We start from the raw sequence: 15,233 nt of genomic DNA, 5'->3' as shown, positions 1-15,233 counted from the left end.
GCCTTCCTACCCCCACACCAGAGGACCCTCTGGGTGAAGTGCAAGTATTGAGACCCACAGCTCAGTGGCTAAGGTGCTTGTTTGCTGGCAAATCTGACTCACTGAGTCCCTCTCTAGCTGACAAAGGCCTTCCCTAGGAAAGCCTGGGCCGAGGGGCAGGGCAGGGATGCAGCAGCGTCACAGACCCAGCTGGCTGAACCTCATTGTGCAACAGGAACCAGGGTTATCTGCTCTCACCGTTCCCTGGTGGGGTGATGTTTACTATGACCACTGGATATATCAGGGGTTTTTTTTTGTTTGTTTTTCTGGCCGTAAACGGCTACCCACAACCCTCACATGTATTTCTCAACAGACTCTGGCTCAATTGACTCGTAAAAGTGCAAACTGAAACAAACACAGCAGAGGGACACAGCCTGGTGTCCCAGTCTGGACACCCACCACTCCTCCATCCTTGGCACGGGGCTCTGGGCTTGCTGATGACCAGCATTGGGGTGGGGAAGTCCCACAAGCAGGGGCACAGCTCAAGACAACACTACTTGTTGTGAAAAGGTAAGGATTTTCTAACTAATCTCAAACCTCACCTAAAAAGCTCACCAAGAAACTTTCTAAAATGGATAAGAAGGAAAATTGCTTCCAAATTCTCTGATAGCACAAAGAAGAGAGCCCATATTTGGCTTGCTGCTGAGCTTGCTGGGCTTCCCCGGGGTTAAATATCACATCTAGATGAACACTTGTGACTTGTCACATGAGAACCATTTATCCCCCAAACTACCCAATGTCTCACCAAGATGGGGTCTGCAGAGAACAAAGGAGAAGGTTAGAAGGGTCTTCACAGCTTGAGGAGCTCATGATGTCCAGCATGGCACTCATCTCTCTGCTATGAGAAAGACCAAGGTAAGATTTTCTATAAGTACAGAGCAAAGCTACCCAGAAGAACAAGGCTGTCCTCTGCTCACTGGACTCCAGGAACAAATCAAACACACCAAAGCAGAACACAGGATGGACCAAAAGTGGCCATGTGTGCCAATGTGCATACACGTGTGCTCTACACACACACATGCTCACCTATTACATTTTCCAACTTAGCTTCCCTTTTGATCCTCCACATAACCTGCTCCAGTTACCAGACACATGCACAGGTAGACAGTGTTGAGAGTTAGTGGTGCCTTGACCTCGGGACTGCCAAAAGTCAGTGCTGGCACAGTGTGCCAAGACCATGCTGGGCTTTTCATCTCTCATGGCGAGATGCAGCTGGGGACTCTGAGCTCAGCCTGCTGAGCACTTCACCGGCCCACTCACCGCCTCCCCAGTAGATCCCTACATTGCCTCAACTGCTTTCCTATCACTAGAGCATCTTTGTTTTCTTCTCTGCCCTCTTCTGACTTTCTGGTACGCTCTGGGAACTCTCTTTTCTCCCTTTCCAGCACACCCCTAGCAGCTAACCTACCCTCCCATGCCCCAGATAAAGCAAGCTACAATTAAGCAGGGCAGTATTTAAGTGAGGGCTTTTTGGCTGCATTCAGCCCTGGCACAGCTCATGGAGATGTACGTGCCCTCACCCTGCTGCAGGGGCTGCTTTTGCTCATGAGCAGGAGTGCTCAAGAACAGCAGAACTGAAGTGCCCTGGCAGAAATGCACAGCATGGTGTGTGTGTACGTATGCCCACACACACGTACATACAGAATATATAAATATATACAAATGAGAGACCATATATATATATCCAGAGAGATGTGCGTATTCAACAGAGTAATGGTAGACAGTGGTACAATACAATTTATTGCCTCTCAAGAAATGGCACGTAAGCAGGGTGGAGGGGCAGGGGAGCCTGGAGTGCAAGGGGCCCTTTTCCCTGGGGAAGGGGATTTAAAATAAACAGCATCATCCCAGGATGGACCAGGGTGCACCCGTGCAGGTTACAGCTAACGTGCAATGCACCTTTCTTCAGGAGTGGGAGGGCTGGGTGGGACAGAGAGCGATGTCAGCCTGGCCCTGAGCCAGGAAAGGAATGATGGCTGCAGGGAATTTTCTGCAGAAAAGCTTGATATCGTACCACATTTAATTCTTCAACCCCTTTGAAGCTCAGAGGAGCAGATGCAGGTGAAACAGAGCTGTGGCCTCCATTTCAGTGCTGCATCTGAGAAAGAAAGCATGTGACGCTCAACATGGAAGGGAAAGGTAGCTGCTGACTCCCTGGGACCATGAAGAACAACAAAAATGTGGTCCCTTTCACTGAGTTTTCACTTTATTTTAATTAAATAAAATTAAAAGAAATTCAAATCAGAAAAGAGGTGAAAATGCTGGCTCCTCTTTTTTTTTGTTTTTATCTCTCAGCTAAACTACATCAGAAATTTGTCTTTGCAAAGGGACAAGACAAATAACCACAGAATAAAGAGAATTCAGAGGTCAGGGTGGTGATTTGAAAATACTGCAATAAAGTTTGCAAAGTAGTCCCACACAGAAGAGTTTCCCCAGTGTTAAATACAAACATAAAGGATGTAAGAAAACATCTTTGCTGAGGTACTGGCGTAGTTTCCACAATTTACAAATTACAGTATTTTTAAAACCAAAGTTAGGGCCTGACTGCTAACAGTACAAGATGGAATATTTAGTCTTACTTTAAAAATACAGTTTGCAAACTGATTCAGAGAGTGTTTGCATCTCTCAAACGTACAGTTCATGTATCTCAAAAATATACCAGAGATACATTGATTTTCAACAGCAAGGGTCTCCTCAAATACCTCCAAGGCACAGCCTGACCTCGTGTCCCTCTGGATGAGTAACAGGGTGCTTTCTCTCAAGATCAGGCTTGTTTGGGACAGCTTTTCTTCCCCCACATACACACAAGGGACACACACATTTAGACCAGTTCATCTGAATCAGTTTTTGCAAACTATTTTAATTAAAATATTAACTTGTTGGAATAGTCCAGGTCTGCACATGATATACATGTAAAAATGGTTACTACACAATTCTTTTTTAATTAAAAAAAAAAAGAAAAGCCAATATGGGATAGCCATCATTTGGATTCAGCATTCAGTCATGCTTGACATTACACAAAGATGAGTTGAAAGAATTCTGTTGAAATAGCTCAATTTAAGCCAGAGACTTTAACCAAATTCAAACAACAACAGAAGCAAAATAATGAGCCCACTGAACTTGCAGGTATAGCCTGTCCCTGCTGTTATGATAGAGGAGCTGAACGTTACAATGCTTTGTTAGCACCATGCTCTGGGCACACCTTCCACACTCACATAGTGAATCCCAATCCAATTTTGGCCTTTCATTTCATTTTGGTCTTTCTAACCCCAAGAAAATATAGGTACCTTTCCTAAATCAGTTTTCGCTGCATTTCAACAACAATGCAACACAAAAGAATGTCCCCAAAACATCCAATTCCACATAAAAACATAGCAGAGGAAAGGACAGGATAATTCATGGTCACCACTTGACCCAGGGGGAAACGAGAGTCACCTCCGTGGGACCACCATCTCATCCCAGACTTCTCTCACATGTTAGTACTACAAAGCTCCTTACTACAGGCTGCTCAAATGGATTTTGGTAGAGCTTCCACCTATGATTAGTGATATGCTATGTCAAGATGCTAGAAGTCCCAGTTGGATTCACTGGACACCAGCAGAGAGTTACGGGTTGGGAGTGGGTGTTGGTTCAGCTAAGGAAAGAACGTCGCCCTGCTGAGAGTACTGAACAGCAGTGAGACACTAGAATATTTACCACATAAATATGTCACATGGACAAACACATTCGGAAAACCTTGCTTTTAAGCCCTATAAACATATTAAAGGCAAATCCTAGAGTTAGCAGCTAGTGTTTTCTTCAAGATGATTAGTGTGCAAGGAAAAACATTTACAAAGAACCCTGGCTGGTCAGTCCCCGAGACAGAAATCTTTGCCTCAAGCCAAACTTCATCTACCTGATCTTCCCTCTCCTTCTAGCATTGGCTGACCTGGACCACCCTGGCACAAGAGCATGGGGGCATCTTCAGTTTCCAGCACTAAGGGATGACCCGATGCCACAAAGTCATTTGGTTAACGAGACTCCCTGTCCCCTTGATCACCGTAAGGATTTCACAACCTCCTTTGCTTCCTTTCAGTAGTACAGCAGCTCCAATGAGCCTCCTGGAAGTAGTGCCTTCTCACATGGTGTGATACGCTGCCAAAATATCACAGCATCTCAAGGGACTGTAAAAGTTGTGGAGTATTGCAGCAACAAAAATATAATAAAAAGGAGCCTCACATGCAGCAAGATCTACCGTGGTGATGTGGGTTAGTCATCAGCTGGGAAAGAGTCATTGGCTCAGCTCCTCCTGGTACATTGTGGCAACTAAACATTTAAACAGTTGGCTACACACTACATGTAAACAGGAAATTGCAACAAGCCAAAAAGGTAATAAATTGGTGGATGTAGTGTAATAATGAAAAACCTGATCAATGGCATTTTGTGACTATGGCATCCTTCAAAATACCTCTGGCATTTGAGACTGATTGGCTGAAAGTCTAAACATTTCTGAATGGAGCAAAAAGGACTACGCTGGGCTCCAAGAATTATTCTGATGCTTAGCTAAAATGAGATGTCACAGTATTAGCTGTACAAGTGCATTACTTACGCTCCTCTGCCCAACCTCCTCTGAGCTACCAGCAGCACAGTCAGGGAGCACTAAAGCTGGAATACAATTTTGAACTTTTCTAGCCTGCTCCCCCCAGACAGATCTACCTACACACTTCTCGGGAAGCTGACCAGTGCCTTCTGAGAGAACTTCTTACATGACACGGAGCGGGCACTTGGGTAGAAGGGCTCTGCTGAGCCCTGATGTCTCTTGGCCTTTCTTCTCCCCCTTCTTCCTCACCTACAAGTCTTTGAAAACGCCTCCTGGTGGAGGCAATAATCTAGAAATGCACCCAATTTAATGACAAATAAAAATGGAACAGAAGATCCAGCTGTTCCTCCTCTGGATGTTGGTTTAAAGGCAGCTCGCCTCGTTTCTGCAGGGTGGCAATTCGAAATTTGTGGACATGGGAGGAGGTCTCCATTCTACCTCAGATTTCCTATAGAATGGTGTATAACCAGGGCACAGTCTGAGGCCCTTCTGTCCTGTCAGTATGATGACCACCAGTCAATTCTTCTGACTAATTGCATATATTTCTCAGACGCCCTCCCAAGACCCCTCCAAAAAGTAAAAACAAACCAAACCAACGACAACAAAAAACCCAAACCAAACCAAAACAAAAAACCACCCCTCAAAAACCCTGCAGCCAAATACTATGACATCCCAGTTAGTCAACACAAAACGTAATGCTTTACAAAATGAATACAATATTCCATGTGCACCCAGCTTCCACACGTCAGCACCGCACTGAGGAGGCTGCTGGGCTGGTGTCTGTAGGCAGTTTCTGGCAGACAGCTCCAGTGGAATTGCCACCCTCAGTTATTGTTTAAGTTATGTATAAGACATGTGTGAACCATTGGATATTTGTGAAGTAACACTTGTGCTCCTGCTCATGCCCTGTTCCGTCCGTCCCCCAGAAGCTGTCCGCCTCAGAGCCTGGGGGCTGTTGCGGACCCCTATAGCACTACTTCGAGGTACCCCCTGCATGGGCCCCGAGGGGTGACCCCATGGCTGGGGTCCACCTTGCATTGGATGGCCCCAAGCTTGTGGTGGGCCACCCATGGGATGACCCCAGTGAGGTCCTGCACCCCCAGTAGGATTGTGGGACCAGCCAGAAGCTCCCGGGTAGCTGTGGCTGAACGCCTCGGGGGAGAGATTAGAAAGAACCATATTACTAAAACCTAGCCTCATGCTTTCTGAGTCAAAGGCTTCGATCTCGCGAGCTTGGCGCTCCAGCAGGCTTCGTATCCGTTCGGTACGCTCATTCTGCAATGCCAGCATCTCCTCCTCAATCTAGGAAGGAAAAAAACAGAAGAAAGAATCTGTAGCAGCAGGACTCCTTTACAAGCATGGCCCTCAAGTCTCTCAAGGACTTGTAACAGCAAGCTAGCAAGGAACCTTCTCCCCATGTTTCCACATGAGACTGGATCTAGATCAGATGTCCACTGACACACAATCTGTTCTGAATGCGAAAAGGTAAGTCCCACAGACCTGCATATGGCAAAGACTGGTGAATACCACTTGGAGGGTCTTGGTTGCTACTCCCTGGTGAATACAGAGATTTTAGGGGCATGAATCCGATGTCTGCAGTAATACCAACAGCTTGACGTACATTAATCTTTTAAGATGCAGCAAAGTCTACAGCTTCCATAAAAGCCTACAGGGGAAGCACCTTCAGATAATGCCAAGCACTGTCAGATACCTGCCAACACAGCTTAATGTGACCTTCACTGTTTGTAGCTGAATCCGATGATGATGACTGCTATTTTCACCAGGATTCCAATGTATGAGCCCACTTTCAGTTAGTTTCCTCTCCAGACTTCCTTAGCTCATGTTTATCACCTCTTATCTACCTCTTTCCTAAACTGGTTCCTTATGTTTCACTACCCCTGATATTTTCTCCAGTATGTGTAGCTGAAGAAAGTAGGCAGTGATGTTTGAATTGTGCGGCAGATTATTAGCTAGATGATATGCAAGGCAGCAACTCCAATTTCTTGCCTGTAACCCTGTTCCAAATTGGTTTCCAACAGTACTTTGATAGGGGCATGGGGATCAGCTAAGTATGGAAAGCACAGGGCTACAGCCTCCTGACACGTACCAGACAGGGAGGAAAGCCTTCCTTATTGAAATCTTTACAGCCAGGTGGAGAACCAAAGAATTACTCTATTATCTTCTTGCCAGCACTGAAAAAAACCTACTTTTGGCCTCAGTGAAAAAGACCAAATGTATAAAAAACCAGCAGCCAAGACTTTCAGCATAGCTCTCTGGCATCTCCCCTGCTGTCAGCAGCAATGTGGCCAAGAGGTGTTATCTGGGTCTGTGCTGAAGGTGCTGGGCAGAGCACTGTACTTGAAAGCACTCTCTTGCTTCACTCAGGGAATATGCAAAGTGATTTCATCTGGAATTTAGGAAACAATCTGCTCCAGCATGACTCATCTCCTGAGCCATTTGGGGCTTTCAGAAACTGCTTTACCCACTTGCCTGTCTCTTGGAACAGGGTGACACTGACTCTCCATACTGCAGCCTTGCTCACTCTTGCTAAAGCTGGGCAGAGGGCAGCTGGCTTGGAAAAAACAGAAGAGGAAGGTGCCTTCTCTAACATTAAGTCTTTAAAATGCTCTACTAATTTTTTCCAGTCCTGCTATCTAAAGCAGGATCTTCTTTTTTCATTGTCTTCAGCCTGTCCAACTGCTCGGTTTTCAGTCTTCATGGCAGGGTGATACAGACAGCTGGGTGCAACTGAACTTCACAGAAAGGCACAGAAACACACTGCATCGAAATGGCATCACTTAGAAATGACCTCAGGATGCAGGACTTTGAAGATGAAGTGTGGGAAGGAAATGTGTGAATGTGAAGTCTTTTAAAGACACTCTTGGGACATGCTCATTAATGGTGCAACACAAACAACAAAGCAGCAGGGTGTAGCTTGTGCAGAGCCTCAGATGGTGCAAGCAAAGGCTGAGCATTGGTGGGGCTGGCGGCTCCCTCCTTAGCCCAAGTCAAACACACATGCTCTGGTGAGTTACTATGGTGATGGGCACCATCAAAAAATCAAGAGCACTGAGCTAGGAAGGAAGCAGAGTCCTAGGCACACACTAACTTCTGGAATCTGGCTTATTACTGAACACCAGGGACTGACTTTGCCACAGGCTATGTATATATTTGTGCATATAAATTCAGACATTAATCTTGCACACATACCTGCCCTTTCCCTGGCTGCCAGCTTCAGTTAGCACAGGCATGCAAATACCAGGTGACATTACTGTGAGACTCACAGCAACTCAAGTCTCACCAAAACAGAGCTACATTCCTGTCCCCAAAAACACCCTCACAAAAGGAGGATGCATCTATCTACCTTTGCACCCTTGTGTTTACCCTCAGGCTACTGCTGGGTGACTGTTTCTCAGCACCGTATGTATTGCTAAATAAGGACTCCCACCTATGCAAACTGAAGGACCATGCCATCTTTTGCTATTTTAATGCAGCAGCCACATAGGGATGCACCTGGCACACAAGCACATATAGAAAAATTATGATCGGTCTTAATAACATTACTAACTTATCATCACCATTACTGATGCCAAAAGCTTTGCAGGGGCTTTCTGTACACAGAGATTTCAATCCTGGTTCACACTGGAAGATTTTTACATCATTATTATTGGGTCTTGTGTGTTTCCTTAAGCCACTGGCCTCACTTCAGCATTTGACATAAACACCCAGTGCAATGCACCTTAGGTTGCTCTCACAGAGAGCTCGCTGCAACATTCTTCCTCCCAGAGCTCTCACCAGATCGTGCCACCAGAGGGCAATGCACACCCCACACAAATATCTACCAAAACACTGGGCTGTGACGCTAGGTGTCCTCTTCTGGATGAGAGAAAAACAACTAGCGATGGGGTCTAAGGACAGCTATTACACTGAAATGCCTCAAAGGAATTCTGTTTTCACAAATCCAGTTAGTTCCAGAGATTCAGCTCTACTTTTAGGACTGTGCTGTCTGCTCAGAGATGCTTCCTCGGCTGACCGTGAGGTGGAGCAATTTTATTCCTTCTATCAGCCCAGCATCCATCTGCTAGCCTATGGGAGAAGTACAGTGTGAAGAACCTCTAGGCCACAGAGTAATTGCCCTAATTTATTAATTGCCGATCAGCAAAGTTGGGAACTGTTGTGTGAACTGTGATGGCTGGCACCCACGAGGCAAATCAGAAGGAAAAAAAATTCTGCAGGAGGAAGGCTGTGCGTTTCCTCTTGCTGGCTGGTGCATTACCACTCCCCTTCCCTGGTGCCACTGACACACCTTTCTAGGTGCACCACATGGCTGGCACAGAGTAGAGATGCATACCTCAACAAGGAGCACCATGATACACATAGCTAATTACAAGTTGAAAAATAGGGAGCAGCAGGTCACCCATACTCCTGTTAGTTTAGGGAGATGCTGCAAACAGCACCATTTTCATAGCAAATGTCACTTCATAGGGAAGCTGCAAATTGCTCTCCACAAACTGACAAATGGAGCAGAGCTACAGTAACATAATATTACCACAAAACACAGGGGCTCAAGTATATTTTATCCTCTCCTTCCCCAAAGATACCTACCGCTGATGCCATACAATTTCAAAAAAATCCCTTAGCTTTAGGTTGTTATTGTCTGTCCTCTAACAGGCCAAGGAAGCTAATCTGCAGCTCAGAGACAGAAAGAAAGAACAGTTCACTTTCCCTTCTGCCCAGAGAGGCACTGCTCCCTTTGGCACGCTTCAAGCAGCTCTATCCCAGCCAGAAGCTGCTCACACAGGATGGCTGAGCTGGCAGAAAGTTTAGCCTATGTGTCACTGAGCTATTATCCCAGACAGGCAAATACACAAGTGCCCTGTGTTACTATACACTGCAAGGTAAAAGCAATTTCTCTCTCTATTAGTAAGTACAGAGTAACTTCAGATCTGAAACACAGCGCTAATGTCGCTTGCCTGCCCATTTTACCTTCTGCTCAAGGAGGGCCCGACGGAGGGACACCCTCTGTTCAAGATCACGCAGCTCCCGATCATGCTGGGCTTCTGCCTGCATCTTGATTTTACTCTGATATGCATTCAGCAGCTCCAATTCTTGCTGCAGCTGCATCTTCAAAACCTGGCACTCTGCTTCCTGCGCCTCATCCAAACGCAGCTGGGAAAGACAGACAATAGAGACGTTTCACTATGGGGTAACCACTCATGACACTCTGGGGGAGGACTGCGGGGAGGAGGGGGAGAATGGGATGGAACTTTGTTTTCTTAGCAATACAATCGGTCTCTATTGTACTTTGCTTCACTGAACAGAGGACCTATGGTGACAAAGACTGGTGACAGTGAGCCCACAGCGCTGATGCAAGTGATGCTGATGAGCAGTGGCACCTCAGGAACCACGATCCATACTGAAGGGACCAGACTGCTGGAAGTGCCAACATCCATAGCTCGCCTATTGCTAGAGGCAAAGAGAAGATCTCTTGCTCTGTTCAACTGTATTAACCCCATTACCTGTACACCAGAGACTTAAGTCCATATTCCTGTCAATGCAGGACTTCAGGTGAAAGAATATGACAGAAACCTAAAAGCAACATGATACTGAACTTTTAACCTTCCCATACATAAATTAAGCCAGCTGCCCTGCCTCACAGCATCAAATTTGTACAGAGTGATGTGAGCAGGACACAATAAGTAAGAAGGGCAAAGAAAACTGCACATTGTTGTAGCCAGGACTCAAAGCATTGCTCATATGGTCATCCCTTAGATAAGCAATCTTTTGCAAGGAGTCACAGAACTTTTACAACACTTTTAACATTATTTCAGATTTACAGTCAAAATTCTGAACTCCTTCATGACTCAATGAGCATATTCCATCAGTGGAACATGCTTTGAGTGGTGTAATTGACAAATCAAAACCTAAACGACTATAGACAGCAAGCTGCATATTATTTAATGATGCTCTGACAGGGACATTTATGTTGTCAGACTTCATGCAAAAGCAGTCCTCTGGCCACAGAGATGCAAGGCTTTGCATCTCTGCAACAGCAGCTTCAACTTCAACCTGCCTACAGGGAGTAATATCTCTTTCCCCTGCATTTGAATGTTGCTTTTTAACTACAGAGGAATGACTGTGCTGGGTAAAGCACATGTAGGAAGGAAGCAGCTAGCCTGCTGTCAGGATACAGATTGGTTAAAATGCAAACATCCCTATTTGGCTGAGGAACCCTGGGTCCCTCGGAGGCGACTCACAGCTTGTGTAGAGAGCATTTCATTAATGCTGTGATCATACTGCTCAGCCAGGATAGCCAGCTTCCGGGTCTGCTCCTCCTTGAGCCGTTTGAGGACAGCTTTATGTTCACTCTTTGGCGTGGTCTCCAGCAGATGGTTTCTCAGTGCTTTGTACTGTCTGGTTTGGATCTTGCATGTATCCTGAAACTGCTTCTTTATCTGTAGTTCTTTTGACTGGAAAGATGGAGGGGACACAAAACAAAGAAAAAAACAGCATGTTTCAAATGGGAGAAATATCCATTCAAATGGATATTTAGGATTACACTAAGGATATGAGTTCAAGAATCCACAAATGTATATTAACGTTTACAGTGCAAGGAGGGAAGCAAAATACAAAAGAGGCAATGACTGTTGCTGCAGCTGCTTTGACACTGCTACTGTGCGAAACAATTACAATACAGACACTTTTATAACAAAGCTCCAGCCTAAATACAGCTGTCCCTTCACAAAGAGCCTTGCATTTGTCACTGGACTGGATCCAGTGCTGGGTGTTGCTTTTCAAGAAAAGTTCTTGAGGGACAGGACTAATATTTATTAGCACTAAAAGCCATACTTACACAGGACTGTGGTTGTATGGCACATACACATGAACAAAACTTAATGTTATGAAAAGAAGCAGATATGGTGCATGGGAAGGGACCGGGAAAAAGAGTAACACTTTTTCCACTGAGGGTTTGATGAAGATAAGATGTATTCTTGCCCTTGATATCAAGAGCCTGTTTTTCCTTAAGAATGGCTGGGAAAGATTAGATGCTTGAAGACGTACACCACGAGCAACATTGTGCTAGCCTAGTAAACAATTCCCCAGTCCCAGTGGATACTTATTTTTCCTTCTATGTTTGCCAGCACCTCTGCATAGTTCAGAGACATAACTTTGTGATTGAGCACAGGGCTGGGAGACATCAATCCTGGAAAAGGTATCTGGATTCAGTTTTGCTGTATGACCTTGAGGAAATGAATTTACTTTTTTCTTTCACCTGCTTTACCTGCTTTCAGAGCAGCTTGCAAGGGTTAACATCTAATAATTCTTTTAAGACTCTGAAAAGGAGGGCATTTTAGAGTTCCCTGGATCGTTCCACAGGAGGGTTGGCAGGGATACTTCTAACTAAGCAAAACTCAGAAGTGACAAAACAGGTAAGAATATAAATATATAAAGAAAAAACCCTTAAACCCCCACATCAGGGCAGTCAGTATGCATCATCACGTCAAAAGCTGAAGTACTGGGGACAGGAACAGAGCATAGGAACAGATTCTTGTCCCTTGAATAAGTTACAAGAGCCCTGGGATCTGAATCAGCATGGTAGATCTTTACGTGTGTCTCCCATCAGCTCCTCCACTGCCTGCTCCTGGCACCAGCTCTAGGCTCAGAGTAGGTGATAAGCAGAGCACTTGTAGCTACCTCAAAAGGTGCAGTGGGGTCAGACAACACATCCAGCCCAGTTCAGACATCAGCACAATATGCTGTTTAAACCAAGAGTTCCACTCGCCTAATTTGATGCGGAAAACACAAAGATGGGGTTCATTCAAACCAAAACATGTAGCACAGAGAGGAATACTTTACTCCTAACCTTTCTAAATTCACAGAAGTTATCTCTCTCCAGGAAACCTTTAAGGTTGTTTCTCCCTGCCCTTAGGGGAAGTGTGAGCAGGTTACACATTCCCTTCAGGTCACAGCACAACATTAGCAATTTATTTTACCCTCACTTTCTGTGAAGTCTTGCTTGGACACCAGACTGTTTACAGGCTTCCAATCCAAAGGCTTTAACAACAGGAAACAGAAGGGAGGGGTAAGATTTCCAGTCAGACTTCTGACAAGATCATTTTGACCTATTATTGTGAAATACCAGCAAAAGGGTATTTGCATCACAATTAAAACACTTGAACTAATAACAGAGCAGTTTTCACTGAAGGGTGAATTCTAGTTATGGGTCCTTCTGGTGCTGTAATAGCAGCAGACACTGACCGTTAAAAAATCTGCTTTCAGGACAAAGGACCTGACAAAGTAACAAAGGGGAAGCCTGAAACACGTGCCCTTGAGGGAAAACGTTGCTGGAGAGAGAAAGAGAAAAAATAGTCAAATTATCTATTCAATTAAGAATACTTGCCTGCATTAGTCAGAAGCAAGGGAAGGAATTAAACCTAGGGAACAGCCTCAATAAATAGGGGATTGTGTGACCAAGGGAAGGGCTGTCCAGGCTGTGTTATTAGCACTGTGTGTACGCAAAGGTGCTGGATTGACAGCTCAAGCCTGAAATCCTTCACTAATCGCAGAGCAGCCAAGGAAAGCAATGTGCAAGCTTTCCAAGCTCCCCACAAAGCACTCCAGCCCTCTCCTTGCTGGAAGAGGGAAGGGGCTGAAGAGGTTGCAGGAGTGAGAGGGCAGCCCAGAGACCACCGATCCCACTGTCCCAACCACCAGCGGGGGACACGCACAGCAGTGCTGCCCACTCATGTGTGCACCACATCACCTTGGGGAGGCAGAGCCCATTCATGCTAATCTCAGAAGGATCAACCTAATACAGCTGCTTCAGTTTTATTCAGCTCAGAGTGCAGCACAGCTTCCCTGTGAAGTCATCAGCTATTTATAAACTATATCCTTGGAGATTCTCAACAGCAATCAGATGGTCCTCTTGTTCTCACAAGCTAAGTTTTCACTATTTAATATTATTCCAATATTGACAAGACAGGTTTGTTGGTTGTTGGCTTTTGGTTTTGTTTGTTTGTTTGTTTTCTCTCAAGTTCTATTTTAAAGTTGGTTATTTTCTCTGGAAGAAGATAACTCGCAGGTGGCAAAAACTAAGTCAGATGAGAAATATTACCAAGAGGAAAGACCTAGAACAACAAAGAAAACCCATGCTCAGTATGCCATACACTCATTTTGTTATTGGCAAGGCTGAACACTGGGTGGAGAGAAGAAGTCTGCCTCCTCAAAGGAAATGTACCAGGCAGCTTTGTGAAAGGCCTTATATTCCCTTCTCAAGACTTTTGAGAGTAAACCACTGGACTCCTTTGGATGAAGTGAAGGCTTACAATGAAAACACTAAGAGCCTTAATTAAAGAAGCCCTGTAGTTCTGGTCAGCCACAGCAGTTATAAGGGCAGGGAGAGAAATCCATGGCAGCTTTGACCCAGCAAAGGTCAGTGCTAGGAGCTTCCTGAGGACACTGCAATTGGCTGGTAGCTCTCTTCACACCGTACCTGCTACCACACCAGCTTTAATATAAAAACAGTAACAAGAGGTGCCAGCCAAGACCAACAGTGCTGTTCATTTTGATGTACACAGGAACACGAAGTTTTTTTGCTCAGTTTTTGAAGCGACACAGAAAACTAGATTTTTCTCTTGTATACGGAGGCAGAAGAGGATCAGAAAACAGTGTAGGAGGGACAGGAAGAGAGACACTGCAAAGATTAAATGCATTCTGAACTACCACAAAGAGGAAGCCACACTGCTGAGAACAATAGCTTCTCAACCAAACTGGGGGAACGGTGCTGGTCAGCCTGCCTGTGATGCACTGCAACCCATATCACCACCACTATGGTTCACACACACAGTGCTTTCAGGCTGCAGTTGCACCTTGGCAGTCCCACAACTTAACAAAATCGACACTTTTAATACAAGGTATGAATTACAGAGCAAAACACCTCTGCAGATCAATGAGCTCCACAATATCATGGACCTGTTTAGAACGCAAACAAGAACCAAGCTGCAGTGTACCACTTTTCCACCACCACCAGCAGCTCACACCCAGAGCTCCTCTATCCTGTAGTACCTTCAGGCTCTTGGGCTGTTGCCGGACCTCCATGACGTGCTTACGCCTCAGCTCCCGCTCCCGGCGCTTGTTGTATTCCAGCTGGTTGGTGAGCTCAGTCTGGTGCTGGAGTCGGATCAGCTCACAGCGCATCTTCTGGATGGTACTGAGATGGCGGAACTCCAGCTCCTGCATGGACTCATGCTGACGCAGCAGCATGGCATGCTCCAGGTCCTTCTGGGTCTGCCTCTTGTTTAACTCCTAACAGGAGAACAGAGGGATAGATTTTTTTTTTCTTTTTTTTTTTTTCCACTTACTTGAATTTTCATTCACAACGTGACATTCCACCTTATTCACAAGGGCATTTCTTTCTTCCCGAGGCATCTGAGGACAGAGCACAGAGTTTCTATGTCTTATCAGAGGCAGACAGAACCTCCACCCGTAATTTTTCCTTCCTCTTTTCATTTTTCTTCCTCCTGTTCTAGATGCTTACCAGGATTCATAGTAAGCGTCTTCTGAACTCTAACTGTTGTGCCTGCTCATTTTTTGGATCTAAAAATTCTCCCATAAC

General features: G+C 45.3%; 1 protein-coding gene across 2 annotated transcripts in view; it reads right to left on the bottom strand.

The window, feature by feature from the left end:
* Positions 1-2,223: 2,223 nt before the first annotated feature.
* The window catches only part of TAOK1 (TAO kinase 1), a 65,709-nt gene continuing 52,699 nt past the window's right edge, over positions 2,224-15,233 (bottom strand). The window contains exons 17-21 of one of the 2 annotated variants that reach the window (XM_030462443.1): positions 15,011-15,046; positions 14,684-14,923; positions 10,876-11,088; positions 9,605-9,787; positions 2,224-5,920 (exon numbers count right to left, since the gene is read on the bottom strand). In XM_030462443.1, the coding sequence (XP_030318303.1) occupies positions 5,459-5,920; positions 9,605-9,787; positions 10,876-11,088; positions 14,684-14,923; positions 15,011-15,046 (1,134 nt within the window). In that variant the 3' untranslated portion in view covers positions 2,224-5,458. The remainder of the gene's footprint in view (positions 5,921-9,604; positions 9,788-10,875; positions 11,089-14,683; positions 14,924-15,010; positions 15,047-15,233) is intronic. The other variant, XM_030462444.1, reaches the window with a different exon arrangement.

The sequence above is a fragment of the Calypte anna genome, chromosome 19, assembly GCF_003957555.1.
Source record: "Calypte anna isolate BGI_N300 chromosome 19, bCalAnn1_v1.p, whole genome shotgun sequence".
NCBI classification, from domain to species: Eukaryota; Metazoa; Chordata; class Aves; order Apodiformes; family Trochilidae; genus Calypte; species Calypte anna.
Note: the sequence above shows the minus strand (reverse complement) of the source record. Positions and strands in the feature narration are given on the sequence as shown.